Genomic DNA, 18,943 nt, shown 5'->3' on the forward strand with positions numbered 1-18,943 from the left:
AAGGCTTGCTTATAATCATACTTTTTCTTTTGATATATATTAGGTATCAGCTGATGAATTCTATTAATTATGAAAATAAAACATACTTTTCTATATTTGCTTTCAAAATAACCTCAAAATTATTTTTAACAGCAGCAGATGTTCTATCTGTAAATTTTTGCTACTCTTTTAAAAAATATATTTAAAACAGAAACCAGCTTTGTGCTTTACAACAAATATAAATAGGGGTAATTTGGATACTGAAAATAAATGAATAACAGCAGTACTAACAGAACTGATCCTATTTGTGATGGCTCATTAACTCTATACCGGATGTAATTCACTGCCCTGGATCAGGAGTTGATAATTGGACAATGTGGAGCTATTTAGAAAAGATGACTGCAATAAGAAATTAACAGAGTCTGTTCATTCATTGGGAAGTCAGTACCCCTTTCGTATGTCTAACCATATTAAATCATGCACTCAGAAAGGCTGTAAGGAAGAAAAAGAAAAAGATAAGAAATAACTTGGGTACAATTAATACTAGTAGTATTTACCAAGCTCATAGTAAGCACTTTAAATGCATTTGATTACTTAATCTTCATTCTAATCCTATTCTTCAAATTATTATCCTCATTTTGCAGATGACAAAACTGAGGCTTAGGAACTTGCTCAAAGGCACATGCCAACGAGTGGTGGAGCTTAGATTCCAACCTAGATGGTATGATTCCAGAGCCTCTGTCCTTAACTATTCATACAATGATAAATTGCTTCCCTAGCTCAGCCCTCTCTCCAACTTCATCTAGTCTGGAATGATAATGAACAAATAAGAATCCCAGTGTTTCTCAGTCTGAGATGCAAGGTGAAGAGGGATAACACAATGACCCCTGGGGGACGATTATCAGATTCTAGGAGGGAGAAAAGGAGAGAAAGGAGGAGAAAGTGGTTTGAAAAGGTATATTCATTAAACCTATTGTTTTCATAATATTAATGACAGAATTACAGCTAGACAAAATCTGAGCCCATGGGATAAACTGAAGAAATAATGTAGGGAGCATAGTTAGAAAATGTTGATAAACACCAGTACTCTCTGACCTCTAGTCTGTCATTAACTAGCCATAGGCTCCAGGGAAAATCATACAATGATTTCCTGGGACTGGACTAGATGATCTCAAAGGCCCTGCTTTCAAACGCTGGGCTGTGAAGCGCTATTAGTGACAATTTCTGTGCTCTGGAAAAAAAAAGAGTAAAGTAAGGGGTAGTAACTTTCTCATAAGGCAAACTATCTCCAGTTCAAAGAATTGTCTTTTATTCTGAAATTAGCTTCTTACTACTTTCTTGTGATGAACGTTTCAATTGTGAAGTGATGATGGGGATAGTACACGGTAGGAGGTCTTTTTTTGTTTTTTTAAAGTCACTACCTAACCAATTAAGAAGTTTGTTACTTTGTCACATCCTGGAAAGTTTTTTGAAATGTTACAGAGTTATAAAATCTTATATAGGGAACCACTAGTTTAATATATTTTCCAGCCGGGCGCGGTGGCTCAAGCCTGTAATCCCAGCACTTTGGGAGGCCGAGACGGGTGGATCACGAGGTCAGGAGATCGAGACCATCCTGGCTAACACGGTGAAACCCCGTATCTACTAAAAAAATACAAAAAACTAGCCGGGCGAGGTGGCAGGCGCCTGTAGTCCCAGCCACTCGGGAGGCTGAGGCAGAATGGTGTAAACCCGGGAGGCGGAGCTTGCAGTGAGCTGAGGTCCGGCCACTGCACTCCAGCCTGGGCGACAGAGCGAGACCCCGTCTCAAAAAAATAAAGTGCTGTAAAAAAAAAAAAAAAATATATATATTTTCCAACTCAAAATTTTCAGAGTCTTCTACATTTCTACAGCACTTTACACTTTATTAAACATTTTCACATGTATTATCTAACTTTGGTACACTATGGTCTACGAGACAATCCATTTTCCACAGATTGAAAAATAGAGCTTAGGGAGGCTGCCTAACTTGACCAAGATTACACAGTTCATTAAAGAGGAGCTAGATTCAAACTCATGTTTTATTTATTTATTTATTTATTTATTTATTTATTTATTTATTTAGAGATGGAGTCTTGCTCTGTCACCCAGGCTGCAGTACAGTGTTACAATCTCGGCTCACTGCAACCTCTGCCTCCCAGGTTTAAGCCATTCTCCTGCCTCAGCCTCCCAAATAGCTGTGAATACAGGCACCTGCCACCACGCCTGGCTAATTTTTGTATTTTTAGTAGAGACAGGGTTTTGACATGTTGGCCAGGCAGGTCTCGAACTCTGGACCTCAGGTGATCTGCCCTCCTCAGCCTACCAAAATGCCCAGATTACAGGTATGAGCCACAGCGCCTGACCCCAACTCATGACTTTTGACTTTAAATTCTGTCTGCTTTCCAATCTAAGTGAATCTGGCCATGATAGAACGTAAGAAAGTTGTTTTCAATACATAGAATTAATAAATCTGAATTTCTAGAAGACAGGACTTTTGTGTCTTTTAAGAGCTCTCCAGGTGATTCTGATAGGTGGCCAAATCTGGGGACCACTACCAAATGGTCTGAGCCTCTATGTACCTGGCCTCACTGGAAAGAATAGGAGTTTTGAACTCAGACAGAACTGGGAGTCTCTGGGCAAGATATAAAATCGACCTGAGATTCCAGTTTCTTCATCTGTGAAATAAGGATAATGATGTCTAACACGCAGAACTGTGAATATTTGAAAAAAAAAAAAAAAACTACCTAGATATGGTAGTCACTCAAAAATGGAAGCTATTACCATTACTACTACTACCTCGTATGATGCTCTATTATTACCAGGTAAGAATTAGGTATATATTATAAATAGTGATGATTCTGGAATTTTCCTGAAGCAAATTTATAATAAATACATGTCACCCAAATTATTCTTGATCTCAGGACAGTCTCCAGGTCTCAGTTTCCTTCTCAATGTAAAAGCAATATCTGTGAACTGCTAAGCTATCTTCTGGCTCTAAAAAGTCCAGGACTCTGTGATTCTGTTTAACAGTTAAAGACCCAGTCTTGAGAATGTGGCTCTTTGAAGAGTATTAAACGGGTATACTTGAAATAAATTAGTGGATATGAATGACAAATTTCTATAGCTATGCTGTCATTTTCTATCAAGGTAAGACTATGTGCAAATCCAAACATTCATTTACTTGTAGTTTGTGATTTATATCTACCTATGCTCAAAAATATTTGAAGCAGTTTACCGCCCAAAATTATAATAAAGCAAAAATAAAACCAGAGAAAAAGCTAAGAATCCCTAATGAATAGGGTAGACAAGGAAGAAAAGGGAAAAATAGGGCAGGGGAAAGGACTTTTTTTCAGGAAACTAGGAGAAGCCATTTATGAAAACTGCACATTTGTGGGTGTATCACCTGAAGTCAGGAGTTCGAGACCAGTCTGGCCAACATGGTGAAACCCCGCCTCTACTAAAAATACAAAAATTAGCTGGGCATGGTGGCACGTGCCTGTAATCCCAGCTACTCAGGAGACTGAGACAGAAGAATTGCTTGAGCCTGGGAGGAGGAAGTTTCAGCGAGCTGAGATCATGCCACTGCACTCTAGCCTAGTCAACAGAACGGGACTCTATCTCAAAAAAATAATAATAATAAAATAAAAGATAGCTTTAAGATTACTGACCATGCTTTAAAAAAATAAAAATAAGGTATTTTTCTCAATGTTTGTTGCCAAAGTCTGAAAATAGTTATCATCAATATTCAGGTGCAATTTAAATGAAGGATTATTGTCTAAGTAGAATGGAATTTATGTATTTAAATTCTTTTTTGAGGTAGCGGTGTCTTTCAACTTTTCTTTTGCTATCTTTACCCTTGCTCTTCTGAAAGAGTACATACCGCAGGTAAGTATTTCATCTTTATTCCTCTATCATCTTCTCATCCTCTGTTTCTCTACTTGTTTTGTAAAATTTAAATAGGTTTTAATCATGAAGACACAGGCTGTGATGGTAGTGATAAAACAGAATCCAAGATGACATCCCTTACAAATCCATATTACATTGCAGTTTTTGATCCTCTGAGCGTGTTTGATTTATTGCTTTCTACCCTCTGTTATAATCAAAATGAAAACTCCTTCCTGGTTTTAGACTCAGTTTTCTTTCTGCTCCTGCTATCACTGTCCTGGCCCAAGCTCATGCCTCGCCTCACTTCCCATTGTAAAAGCCTCCAGTGAAGCTGGTCTCTCCCTCCAGAGCCTTCCACTTCAAGCTTCTTGCAACAGTAGCTATAATAATCCTTTTTTTTTATGAGATGGAGTTCCATTGCCCAGGCTGGAGTGCAGATCTCCAGCTCACCGCAACCTCCACCTCTCAGATTCAAGAGATTCTCCTGCCTCAGTCTCCCGAGTAGCTGGGATTACAGGAATGTGCCACCATGCCCAGCTAATTTTTGTATTTTTAGTAGAGATGGGGTTTCTCCATGTTAGTCAGGCTGGTCTCATACATCCGACCTCAGGTGATCCACCCTCCTCGGCTTCCCAAAGTGCTGGGATTAAAGGTGTGAGCCACTGTGCCTGGCCTATAATAATATTTCTAAAGTAGAGCTCTGATTATGTCTTTTCACTATTAAACTCTTTCTTGGTCATCCATGGTTTACCACAGTCCTGTCTGCCATTCAAGCCTCCATAATTCTCTCCCAAACTACCTCCCTCTTCTTACTGCATAGCTAGGTCTTATCTGGCTCTCCAGCCAAACTAAATGTCTTGGTAGTGCTTAAATGCAATCTTTGTTTTTCCATCGCCTTTACTACATGATTGCCTCTAACAAGACAAATAAATGAAGAACATAATAATAATAACCAGTCATTATTTCTATGTATAAGCCACAACGCTTTTCAAATACGGTATAATTTACATTTGCTCCCAAATCTGTCGCACTCATAAGAATCTAAGTTAAAGCATGTTTATACTTGTAACCCAAAGTCCAGTACTATCACTCCATATTTATTATATATGAAATTTATTCCTTAGCAACTAAGATAGGATTATCTTTCAGTTGCTAAGGTACATGAGGCCTGCTGGCAGGATTAGTTTAGGAAAAAATATGCCACATTGAACTCCCATGCAAAAGAAACAAATGAAACCTAATTTGCTGAGCTGTCTTGTTTATTTTGGTTCATTCAGCAGGGTAATATAGTAGCAATAACATTGAACTGGATCTCAGGAGATGTGGAATTTAGTCCGATTTCTGGCATGACCAAACATACAGCTTTCAGAAGATCATGCATATTTTCTGGTCCTCAGTTTTTTCACTTCTAAAACGCAAATCTTCCTTGCTTTTACTCAAAAAGTATACATACATAGGGAGTTATTATTATTTTGTTTGCCATTCCCTACAACACAGCCCCCTTTCTAAATCTATTTGCTTTACAATTCTCTACTATTCCTAAAGTTTTCTTCAGATTCCGTAATTCCATTTCAATACCACTAAGAGTCCTAGAGGAGGAAGTGAATAGCAAACATCAGAAATGATTTGTTCAGATATATTGCTTTTAGATTGTTGATTGAATAACTCTTAAGGCCCTTCCTAGCTTTAAAATAGTAAAATTTCATATTCGAATTTACACCTGAAATTCATATATCTCTTGTATATAAGGAAAGCTTCAGACATGTTTCATCATCTGCATTCTCCTATATGATACCAGTTTCTCTGTTTCATGATTTTAAACTTTACGAAGGTTGACTATGTCTGTTTCCCTCTTGTATACATAAAACCTTGCCTGACATCTCAGATCTCTTCTAGTCATGTACACTATAGCTTTTGCCATTACATCCAAATATAGATGTTAAGTTTTAAAAAAAATGAATTTGAAACAACAAATTACTAAAAGATATTTTATATTTCTCTTATATTACTAGCCATGATATTACAGATTCTGAAGAGAGAAAATTTCAGCTGATATCATATTGCGAAAGGCAAATATTCTCAAAATTTTGTGTCTGCTTCATGAAATATAAAAGTATACAGTCAAATATGGCACACAGAAAACTAATAGCAACTGCTTGCTCCAAAAACTAGACTGGTCATCCTAATCCAAAAAGTGGACCTGAAAATAAAGATGGCAAAGACATGACAAACATACAAACTCTTACTCACCTTACTAATTCCCTACCTAAAGCAGACATTGATGAATGGATGGATACCAGAAATCAAACCTTTTTGTAATCCTGTTTTAAAGATTTAACTGGCTTAAATCCAACCTAGCTGGCTCTTTCATGACTTTCTCTGCAGTTTGTTTGAATTTTCAATACAATGGAAATTACAGTAAAGTAGCAAGTTTTCCTATAGTTTACTTGGGGATTTTAGAATTGTTCTTACCTGATTTATTCTGAAACTGAGTAAATGAAAATCAAGGCTTCGAAACACACACACACACACACACACACACACACACACACACACACACACACTCTTCAGGAATAGCCAATATGGGGGTAATTTCAAAGTCTAGTACATAATTGACAAACACTCTTCAAAAATTTTTAGTCTTTTATATTCAAGTGACACTCAAGGAAAGAAAAATAACTCTAGTACACTTTTCCTTCACGCAATACAACACTTGTACTTTTCAGTGAAATCACCCCTTAATTTTCAAATCTTTCACCATTTATAAACTCTAAAAAGCATAAATATGAGTGATTCAGAGAGTGAGACTATGTAAACCATTTACACAAAGACACTGAAACCCTCTGGACAAGTTGAATGAAAACAAATCAGCACTTACTTGGCATAAACCACTGATGCACATATCCAAAGATTCTGTATAGCAACGAGTACCATCTAAGACCTTAGGTGCTAGTTCAACAACCAGGGCTGTTCCTTTGGCTTGGCACTTGAGTGAACATGGGTTGTCAGGGTCATTAGACACAGGAAGCCATTCATAGAACTGGCCATGGTGCTTGACATCGTTATGAGCTGAGCATTGCTGAGCTCGGAAATCACCTGCTTCTGGTGGGCAGTCCTGGAGAAAAAAGAGAGAAAGGACAAACAAAGGCTAAGAGGATACCCCCAGTATGAAACCAGAGCAGCTATATGGTCTGCTTAGATCTTAGAAAGCAAAGCAAATGTCCTGGTCATGGCAGATGGAACTTATAATATCATTTCAGAGCTTATATAATTATTTGGCTTTCAAAATGTAGAAATCTGAGAAAGTAATCACCTCAAAATACATTTTCTGATTGAGTTTAAATGGAAAAATAACTGGCTTGAAATAGATATTCTGATTAGTTGGGACATACATTTTTTGAAAGTTGTTTATTGGTTCATGAGTTCTTCCATGTTGTACTATCATTTTGACTTCCTCATAAGTAGAACCTAGTAAAGTCAGAGGATTAGTTGAAATTATTTGTCTCTTTCAGTTCTGATATTGAGAGCTATGACAATTCTTTATTTGAATAACTAGCAGTAAAAAGTTATAATAATTTCATTCAAAAAGTTTTTGTGGAGTTGTAACTTTTTGTCTAGGACTTAGGCTGCATAGTATCTAGAATTAAACATGGGGAACAAAAAATATGAAACCATTTATATATGAATTGCTTTGGCTTAAGGCAGCATAGCCGAATGGAAAGAGCATGGACTTTCTCCTTAGATGATTGGGTGGGTGCAATGCAGTGCAGAGTTATTGCCCTATTCTAACACAGGGAAGCCTAGTCTTGTATTAGAACAGAGACAATAATTCTGCATAGCTCTCAAGGTTGTTGTGAGAAGTTCATGAGCTCATGCTGGCCAAACATCCGCACAAGGAATATACTGAGTAGATGGTAGCTATTACTATGATTATTTAATGAGGCCACAGAAGACAAAGGGATGGAGTATTAGCAGATTCTCTCAATTAGAGTTTTAAATTATATTGTTACAGATCAATGGAAAAATAAGAAACTTTTTGATGAAGTTTCATAAAGGGCAATTTAAAATGTAAAACTATAGCTAACAATGGCCATTATCTAATGAATAATAAACTTCAGTAAAAGCAAGTAAGATTTAATTTTAAAAAGGTAAATATTGCCTATCCCTTGGAAAGGCTTTTTGATAGGTTTATCTTATTCTACAAGCCTTCAGATTAAAATGTACTGTGGAAGACTGTCGTCGACTCTCCAGCTGTAGAAAGGCTTTTATTCTAATTTTTTTGTTTTAAATAAAGGATTTCCATGTGGCCTTCAGCAGTTCCCTGTTAACTACATTATCATAGTGAGAGTGCTCTTATGTAAGGTTTCTTTCTCTGAAAATCTCTTTACCTTTAAATAAGCATTCTAAGAACAGGATTGAAAATTTTGACTCTTTTCCAAAACGTTAGTGATACTATTAAACAGCATATAAAGCTCTGGTAATTGAGGGAGCACAAATTCTTTCTAGGCAATGTGGGGTAGAAACAAATATTCATTTAGGATGAACATGAAATTGTTCAAAATACAATAAAAAATGTAAAAGGCATTTCAGGGTTAGTATTATGTGTTCTCAGAGTGAATAAAACATAGTAGTAAAGGAAAAGAATAATGTATATAACATAGGTGTAGATACACAGGCACCCAGCAAGGCTTAACATTTGGAATATTGTCTGAAAAGAGTATGATTAAAATTTACTACTTATTAATTTTTTAGATAATAGAATGCAGTTTAAATTTTTAAAGATCCATAAATAAATAAATATATGTGCTGTACAGGGTGTTTACTTGTTTATTTTGTAAAATAAAACAAAAACTACAACCAGCAAAACTATATTATGAATTACAACACAGGTAAGTTGTGTCAAACCATGACATACAATCCAAATTAACTTTATTTTGTTTTGTTTTATTTTATTTTATTTTATTTTTGAAATGGAGTCTCGCTCTGTCTCCCAGGGTGGAGAACAGTGGTGTGATCTTGGCTCACTGCAACCTCCGCTTCCCAGGTTCAAGCAGTTCTCCTACCTCAGCCTTTTGAGCAGTTGGGATTATAGGTGCATGTCCCCACACCCAGCTCATTTTTAAAATATTTTTAGTAGAGACGGGGTTTTGCCATGCTGGCCAGGCTGGTCTCGAACTCCTGACTTCAGGTGACCCACCTGCCTCAGCCTCCCAAACTGCTGGGATTACAGGCATGAGATACCGCAACTGGCCACAGACAACTTTAAATGTTTAAAACCAGCTCCTTTCAGACCATATGTTCTAGAGCACAGAGAAACTGATTTAATATTAGCTCTTAATGAACTCACATTCCAAAGACAAGACTTCCACTAGCCTAATGTACAAATTCTACCAATATCTGCCTAGGCCTCACTTACTAACTTCTGCCCTAAGACAACTCTATAACTGACAACTGCCCCCAAACTCTACATGTAGCCTTCCTTAAATTTCCCCACTTGAGATATGATAGAGTCTCTGCCAAGGTTCTGCTCTCCCCTGCTTAGCATGTTTAATAAACCTACGTTTATATGATCTACAAGTTCCTGGTCATTGCATGGGAGTGTCTACAGTTGAACTGACAGTTTAGCAATGTTTACATACAGTATTTTCATTTGATAATACATATCATCCCAGGAGTCACTTGATTACTCAGTAGTACAGAAGAAATAGAGTACATTGTACTGAAGGTACAGTACTTTATTATACTGAAATACAATAAAGCAGAACATTGATGAAATTGTTTGAAATGGTTCCAAACTCCTCTTAAAATTTCCTTGGTCTCCTTTTTCTATACAAGTGAAACAGCTAGAAGGGTCAAGCTGAATCACCTCTGCCTTAATGAGCAGAAGGTATAATTAAGAGACCTCTTAATATAAACCAGAAAAAATTTTCTGCACTTTTCCAATTCTGAGAAAAGTGTCAATTATGTTTTTCAATGGATAATGCAATGTCATCTTAGTACACACATAAAACCTCTACAGAGTCTCCTGTGATTCCCTTTTGTTCAATAAATTGTGTTGGTTCTTCTCACCTTTCCTAAAACAAATAAGACCTAAAGGCAGTCAAAGGTAAAACAATGAAGTTAAAATGTTAAGACCTTTAGGTTCTGTTTTCTGTGACAAATACAGTAAACATATTTAGACACATCATAGAGAATCAACATGCAGACAGATGTTCTTATTTGCAATTCATCTGTATCTAATGGCTTCAAGAACACCTGCTACAAGTTTTATGGTTTCACAACTAGAGAAATAGCTCTGGGAAGAATAATGCTTAAGAACATCTTTACTCAGTTTTATCACTCCTGTCTTTCCTTCCACCTATATTTTTGCAGGGGGGGGGGGAATATATTTTGCTAAATTGAGAATGCTCTTAAAACCTGGAGTTCAGAGTTGGACACTGAACTTGAACCTTTTTAGTGTGTGAGTTTATTTGTACTTGGCAAAATGCAACTTCCTGTTTCAAGAAAAAGGACTTAAGAAAACTTATAAAACAGGTTCAGAAAGCTTCTTGGACATCAAATAGCTTTTACAAAATAACATTTTGATGATTTAAGTGTAAATGAATCAGAAACATATGAATCAAATTTCCCTTGAAATATGCATGTTTAAAAATTAAGGGGAAGAAGGATTTGGCAAAACATTCTTTGTTTGAACCGAAAACATTTCAAGCATAGTTCAAGACATCCATTGAACCCCTAATGCATCTGGGATCATCCAGCTGCAAGAGTGGAAACTCAAGCAGTCATTGTAACCTCTTGTTCCACAAGTATGCTAATACAAATGATTTGTATAGAGAGTTACCATCTACAAAGTTTTTGGTTTTTAATTATAAATTGGTCCATGAAACCACTACACTTCCTGATCCTTTTGTGGGTTTTTTGGTCTTTTTTTTTTTTTTTTTTTCTTTTTGTGGCGAATGAGGTCTTGCCCTTCATTCTCCAGGCAGGTCTTGAAGTTGCTCAGACAGGTCTGGAACTCCCGGACTCATGCTGTCCTTCCACCTCTGCCTCCCTAAGTGCTGGGATTACAGGTGTAAGCCACTATGCTTGACCCTTTTAAAAGTCAGATTTAGAAAATGATAACCTACCTGTTTTGAAAAATACTTAACATATTTTACTGGGCATCATCTTTGAAATAGCAGCTTTTGGAGACATGCTTTTTGATACTACAATCAGTTTTAACCATGGGGGTAGTTTTCTTTAAGGAAAACTGAATGTAGAATGTACTAAATATATATAATGTGGGATTTCTGCTCTCATAAAACCCTAGTGGTAGGAATAATAAACTTTAAATTGGCATATTTAAGATGAAGAATAAAACAAATGAATTATGGTTTAAATATGCTTACATGTATTTATAGATTTTTGCACTGAACTTGGCTCATAGAAAGACTGATGGAGACAATTAAAATAGTCAAAAAGTCTAGTAGTTATATGGACCAAATGCATTCCATCTCCTAACAAGAACCTGGCAAAAAATACAGTGTGGCGGGGATGCACAGGACTAAAGACTCCCACTTCCAGCCCCTCATACATCTCCAGAATTGCCATCAAATAGAAATGGAGCAAGAGAAAGCAATCTAATACTTTTTCTCTTGGTTTCCTGCCTATTTCCAATAAACTGTAAATACACCTGTGGATTGACAGCTCTGTGTCATGTTACTGGGCTAAGACCTCCTCACTACAAAAGTCTATTTTCTTTGAAATAATCACATGATCCCACGAATTACTGTATTTAGCCATTTAATATAATAATTTTTCTCCTCAAGTTTTAAGCACTTAATTCTAACGGTGTCAGAGCTCTTTTCTTTAAAAGCACAAAAATAAAATCTGACCTTTTATTTGCTCCCCTTATAATTCATAAAGTCCGTGGAGTTCTGCCATATATGAATCCAATTCAAAACATTTTCTGGTTAATCAACTATCCAGTGGGAAAGATAAGATGGATCCCAGATGTCCCCTGACGATGACGGTAGATCGGATTACACTGTGGGACAAAGGAGGGTAAGGGTTCCCAGAGTTTACTCACCGGGTGAAATGTAAAAGATTCTATCGCAGCAGCTCAGGTGGCAGCATATAAAAGGTTTTTAAAGTGACTTTGAAAAATATACAGAATGTAGATTCAGGGTCAGGAGAAGCATTAATTTTTCTTTATTTTCATTCTTTTTAAAGAAGGCATTTTCCTTCAGAGAGACATACCTCTGCTTTTCCTCTACCCTTAAATATTCAGTGGTTGTCCTATTCTATTAATTTTGTTGTTTCATTTAACCTATTATATGAGTGCCATGCTATTAATGCTTTGATGTGTAGAATCAATATTGGTATCTCATAGTGTCCAGAACCTTGGAAATCATATTCAGATGACTACATGTACTGTAGTAACCGGCCAAAAAATCCATGCTTCTGACTTAATTTTCCTCTCTTAAAAATGTACTTTTAAACCCCATACTGCCTCTCCACACTGTCCTCATCACTCACTCTCCACAACAGTTACTATACAAGAAATACAGTTAGAATTGCCTAACAAGGCATCTACTCTATCCTCCAACAACTGTGGATAATCACTTTATGATAAAAACATACGTAGAAATTTACCAGCTACTGGACGATGTTAGAAAATCTTACCAGTTTTTTTACCCTCAAAATATGAGGAATCCTCAGTTTACTGACAGTAAAACAAGAAAAGATTACCATAAAAGGCTGCTCTATAATAAATGGATAAATGCTCTGGAAAATATATCCTCTAAAGCTTTTAAATCTTTTAGCACACCTAAGTAGATGGTGGGCTGTCTCTTTTAGATATTTTGGTCTTTATTACTTGGCTTTCTGTATCTTTTATTCAAAGTTAAAATGAAACCACTGAATAGCAAATATCCATTGATAAAATCCAACGTACTATATCTTGTTCTTGGAAAAAAAAAAAATCAATGTTTCAATTTCTATTTGCAACTCAGACCTCCTCGCTTGAAATTCAGACTTACATACAGTAGTCCCCCTTATCCGTGGTTTTGCTTTCGGGGGTTTTAGTTACCCACAGTCAACCACAGTTTGAAAACAGGTGAGCACAGTACAATAAGATATTTTGAGAGAACAAAAGAGAGATCACATTCACCTAAGTTTTATTACAGCATGTTGTTACAGTAGAGTTATAATAGCATAGAGTTATAACAGTATAGTTATAATAGAGTTGTAACAATACAATAGAGTTTATTACAGTGTATTGTTATAAAAATTCTATCAACATTAAATGTTAACATTCTATTTTATTATTTTTGCTAATTTATAAATGTGATTTATAAATTAAACTTTATCATATGTATGTATGAGAAAATATCTATATTTTCTTACATAAGTACACACATACATTCATTGTATGTATGTATAAGAAAATATCTGTATTAGTATCTATAGGGTTAGGTATACCCGCAGTTTTAGACATCCACTGCGGATCTTGAAGCATATTCCCTGAGGTTAAGGGGGGACTACTGTGTACAAGTGCTCACTTGCCATCTGGACATCTAAGACACTGGAAACTCATCATGTACAAACCTGAATCTCCCTGATCCTCCTGCTAGTCCCATGAAATCTGCTCTCCCTGCGGCATTCCCCATCCCAATGTCAACTCTATACTTTTCAGGCCAAAAACATTTTTTTTTCTTTTGTCTGGCTCTGTCACCCAGGCTGGAGTGCAGTGGCATGATCTCGGCTCACTGCAACTTCTACCGCCTGGGTTCAAGTGATTCTCCTGCCTCAGGCTCCTAAATAACTGGGATTACAGGCGTGTGCCACTATACCTGGCTAATTTTCTGTATTTTTAGTGGAGATAGGGTTTCACCATGTTGGCCAGGCTGGTCTTAAACTCCTGACCTCAAGAGATCCACCTGCCTCGGCCTCCCAAAGTGCTGAGATTAAAGGCAAGAGCCACCTCGCCCAGCCTGGCCCAAAACTTTAAAGCAGTGGTTTTCAAACTTAAACGTACATCAAAATCACCTGAAGACCTTTTTAAAATACAAGATTGTTGGGGTCCCACCCTCCAGAGCTTCTGATTCAGTAGACCGGGGGTGAGGCTTAATAATTTGCATTTCAAACAAGATCCCAGGTGATGCGAATGTTGTTAATTTGGCAATCACACTTTGACAACCACTGCCTTAGAGCCATATTTGACTTCCACATCCAATCAGAACTATTTTTCTAGATACAAAACACACAGAATCTGACCACAAACAAGTCCAAGGAGCCATCATGTCATGCAATAGTCTCCTTATTTCCCTTCTGCCCTTGCTCTCCTGGAAAGTTTTGTCAACACAGTGACCAGAATGATCTTATGAGAGACCCCATCATCCCTCAGGCCTATCACATCCTATTGTCCTTGCTCACTTAGCTCCACTCACCCTTGATTCTTCTGGAATCAAGGTCCTGCATCTTCAGTGACACTCCAGGAACACTCTTACTTTAGGATGCACGCATTATCCACCCCTTCTGCCTGGAATTCTCTTTGCCCTGGTTCTGAGGGGCGAATTACCTCACCTTTATCAAGTCTTTGCTCAAATGTCACCTCTACAAAGCTTAGGCTGCCTACTCTGTGTAAAACTGCGATCCCACTCCCACTGCTGATTCGTCTTTATCCCGCTCAACTTTCCTTTTTCCTATCACACTTAGTCACCTTCAAGTATATCAGATAATTTACTCATTTACTGTGCTTGATATTTTATTGTCTGTCTTCTTCGGCTACAGCAGAACCTCCAGAAGGACAGCAATCTTTTCCCATTTGGCTTTCTGTTACATACCAGGTACTCAAATATTTGTTGAAAGAATGACTAACACATTGAATAAAGGAAACAGAGGTCATATTTTTTATTGTGGGAACTCCAGTTCTGCTTTTATAAGTCTTGCAGGAATTTAAATCTTAGTTTTCTAATTGATGAAATATCTAATTTTTTTCTTTCTTTCAAAAAAATTTATGAGAATAAATTTACAAGAATACTAATACATTTCAGACACTAGGAAATTTGGTTAGGGTGTCTTGCCTAGTTTCTGAAGAGGCAGACTGATATTTCCTTCTCCATGTAAACAAATTTAACAGGCCAATATTAAGAAACATAAAATGTGCTGAAATCATTTATTATTTAAAAAATAGCCAGACATTTGTAAATTTTATATAACATTTAATGTTATATGCACACACTATAAAGTACTCATGTTAAGGTACCCAGCTTTAACCCCCAAATTTTGGCCACCTGATTATACTAACATCAAAATTATCATCAAAAGCATTTATTTGTGCAAGACTTAGCTGCTATGTAAAATGAAATTAAACAGACATAGTTGCTGCCCTGTCTAGACAGTCTGTGTGGAGACAACTCTGTTACATTTTAAGAGCATAATATTTAAATCTCTAACACATCACTATAAATGCAAAGAACAGAAAATGGGGTCAGTTTTGGAGGATGGTGCCATAGTAGGTAAAGGCCATTCTTGGTTCATTTTCCCTCCTTTTTGAAAAGGCCAACAGGGTTTTTTTTTTTTTTTTTTTTTTTTCAAAACTAGGATTAAATGGCTCAGGGCACCATATTTTCATGTACACTGGATATAGTTTAAAACTCATTGTTTTTGTTCTTTCTCCTGGTGCAAAAGATTCACAGATTTATTTTACTTTTCCCTCAAACTCTCAAGTCTTTTGGAAAAGAACATATTCAGGTGAAATGAGTGTTTGTGAAAATTAGTCATTAACCATCTTAATGCCTTACTGTGGATCAAGTTCATGCTCAGTGAAACTATAGCTTTACAACTCTACGACCTTGAAAATAATATGGAACTCTTTCTAATTTATTCAAACTTTGGGTGTGCCCTACTACGTGTTTACTAAAAGAACACTAGTTACAGGTATATTAAACAGCTTTGAACTGTTCCAATGTCTTCATTCAGGTCCAGACATAAAAGTCATGAAATGTGTGATATAATGAATCATCAACCCCGCCTTCCTTGCTCTATTATAGCTTGTTATCTGAAAACAAATGCTTTGCCAGGCTAGTTTTTAATGTCTCCAGGCATCTGAGAGTTGATCTAAGTAAAAACATTTAGTTTTAAAAGTTCTTTTTTTTTCCTTTGGGTAGCTTTTATTTCAGAGCTTTTACTTTTTCTCCTTTGAAGAATGCAGACGTTTGGAATCCAGCTCCCTAGAGGTATTTCTAAGACTGGTTGTAGTTTGTCATTTTAGAGTCTTAAATTCTCTCAATTTTGAAAATATTCATTCCTTGAGGCTTTTTATTATTTTTAGTCCCTTTCTTTGAATTCACTCCAACTTAGCAGTATCTTTTCTTAAATCAGCATTTCTGACCTTTTATTATTTTTTATTATAGTCTAAAATAAGTGTTCTCTCCCACCTCCTTAAAATTAGCATATCTGAAGGAGTAATTCATAATCCTTTGGTACCATGGCATACAATTTCATTTTACAAGCACACAATTATACAGTGCTTTGTTTTCAGACTGCATTTACCAAAATATTTGTGGTGGAAAGTCGGTTGTGAAAAGGACTAGTATAAGGGAGATATTTCAGCACATAAAATCCTCGTCACTATTCCTTGGGTCTGTTGCAAAACAAGTTCCTTATGATTCTGTTTACAAGTGAGGCGGGGGCTGGCAAGATGGCAGAAGAGGAACAGCTCCGGTCTGCAGCTCCCAGTGAGATCAACACAGAAGGCAGGTGATCTCTGCATTTCCAACTGAGGTACCCAGCTCATCTCACTGGGACTGGTTAGACAGTAGGTACAGCCCACGGAGGGCTAGCCGAAGCAGGGTGGTGTGTTGCCTCACCCGGGAAGTGCAAGGACTTGAGGAACTCCCTTCCCTACCCAAGGGAAGCCATGAGACACGGCGTGAGGGACGGTGCTATCTGGCCCAGACAGCATGCTTTTCCCACAGTCTTTGCAACGCCCAGACGAGGATATTCTCTCAGGTGCCTAGGCCACCCTGGTCCAGGGTTTCAAGCACAAAAGTGGGCGGCCGTTTGGGCAGACCCCAAGCTAGCTGCAGGAGTTTTTTTCATTCCCCAATGGCACCTGGAACATCAGCGTGACAGAAGCATTCACTCCCCTGAAAAGGGAGGCCAAAGCCAGGGAGCCAAGTGGTCTAGCTCAGCAGATGCCACCCCCATGGAGTCCAGCAAGCTAAGATCCACTGGCTTGAAATTCTCGCTGGCAGCACACGAGTCTGAGGTCGACCTGAAATGCTGGAGCTTGGTAGGAGGAAGGGCGTCCACCATTACCAAGTCTTGAGTAGACAGTTTTCCACTCACAGTGTAAACAAAGCCCCTGGAGGTTTGAACTGGGCAGAGCCCACCACAGCTACTCAAAGCTGCTGTAGCCAGACTGCCTCTCTAGATTTCTCCTCTCTGGGCAGGGCATCTCTGAAGGAAATGCAGCAGCCCCGGTCAGGGGCTTACAGATCAAACTCCCATCTCCCTGGGACAGAGCACCTGGGGGAATGGCAGGCTGTGGGTGAAGCTTCAGCAGACTTAAACGTTCCTGCCTGCTGGCTCTAAAGAGAACAGCAGATCTCACAGCACAGCGCTAGAGCTCTACTAAGGGACAAGCTGCCTCCTGAAGTGGGTCCCTAACCCCTGGGCCTCTTGACTGAGAGACACCTCTCAGCAGCGGTCAACAGACACCTCATATAGGAGAGATCCAGCTGGCATCTGGTGGGTGCCCCTCTGGGATGAAGCTTCCAGAGGAAGCAAAAGGCAGCAATCTTCGCTGATTTGTAGCCTCTGCTGCTGATACCCAGGCAAACACGGTCTGGAGTGGACTTCCAGTAAACTCCAACAGACCTGCAGAGGGGCCTGACTGTTAGAGGAAAACTAACAAACAGAAAGGAATAGTATCAACATCAACAAAAAGGATGTCCACACCAAAACACCATCCAGTCACCAAAATCAAAGACCAAAGGTAGATAAATCCATGAAGATGAGGAAAAACCAATGCAAAGAAAGACTGAAAATTCCAAAAACCAGAGTCCTCTTCTCCAAAGGATCACAACTCCTTTCCAGCAAGGGAACAAAACTGGACGGGGAATGAGTTTGATGTATTGACAGAAGTAGACTTCAGAACGTGGGTAATAACAAACTCCTCCGAGCTAAAGGAGCATGTTCTAACCCAATGCAAGGAAGCTAAAAACCTTGAAAATTGTTAGACAAATTGCTAACTAGAATAGCCAGTGTAGAGAACATAAATGATCTTATGGAGCTGAAAAATAGAGCATGAGAACTTCGTGAAGCATACACAAGTATCAATGGCCAAATCGATTAAGTGGAAGAGAGGATATCAAAGATTGAAGATCATCTCAATGAAATAAACTGTGAAGACAAGATTAGAGAAAAAAGAATAAAAAGGAATGAACAAAGCCTCCAAGAAATATGGGACTATGTGAAAAGACCAAACCTATGTTTGATCGGTGTACCTGAAAGTGACGGGGAGAATGGAACAAACTAGAAAACACTCTTCAAGATATTATCCAGGAGACTTCCCCAACCTAGCAAGACAGGCCAACATTCAAATTTGGGAAATACAGAAAACATCACAAAGATACTCCACAAGAAGAGCAACCGCAAGACACAATCATCAGATTCAGCAAGGTTGAAATGAAGGAAAAATTGTTAAGGGCAGTCAGAGAGAAAGGTAGGGTACTGACAAACGGAAGCCCATCAGACTAACAGCAGATCTCTCTGTAGAAACCCTACAAGCCGGAAGACAGTGGGGGCCAATATTCAACATTCTTAAAAGAATTTTCAACTCAGAATTTCATATCCAGCCAAACTAAGCTTCATAAGTGAAGAAGAAATAAAATCCTTTACAGACCAGCAAATGCTGAGGGATTTTGTCACCACAAGGCCTGCCTTACAAGAGCTCCTGAAGGAAGCACTAAATATGGAAAGAAAAAACTGGTACCAGCCACTGCAAAAACATACCAAATTGTTGACACTATGAAGAAACTGCATCAACCAATGGGCAAAATAACCAGCT

General features: G+C 37.8%; 1 protein-coding gene across 1 annotated transcript in view; it reads right to left on the reverse strand.

The window, feature by feature from the left end:
* ADAMTSL1 (ADAMTS like 1) overlaps positions 1–18,943 on the reverse strand; it is a 437,416-nt gene that overhangs the window by 315,737 nt on the left and 102,736 nt on the right. Inside the window, exon 4 of the mRNA XM_023190023.3 lies at positions 6,764–7,000. Coding sequence (XP_023045791.2) covers positions 6,764–7,000 — 237 coding nt within the window. The remainder of the gene's footprint in view (positions 1–6,763; positions 7,001–18,943) is intronic.

Source organism: Piliocolobus tephrosceles, chromosome 14 (genome assembly GCF_002776525.5).
Source record: "Piliocolobus tephrosceles isolate RC106 chromosome 14, ASM277652v3, whole genome shotgun sequence".
NCBI lineage: Eukaryota > Metazoa > Chordata > Mammalia > Primates > Cercopithecidae > Piliocolobus > Piliocolobus tephrosceles.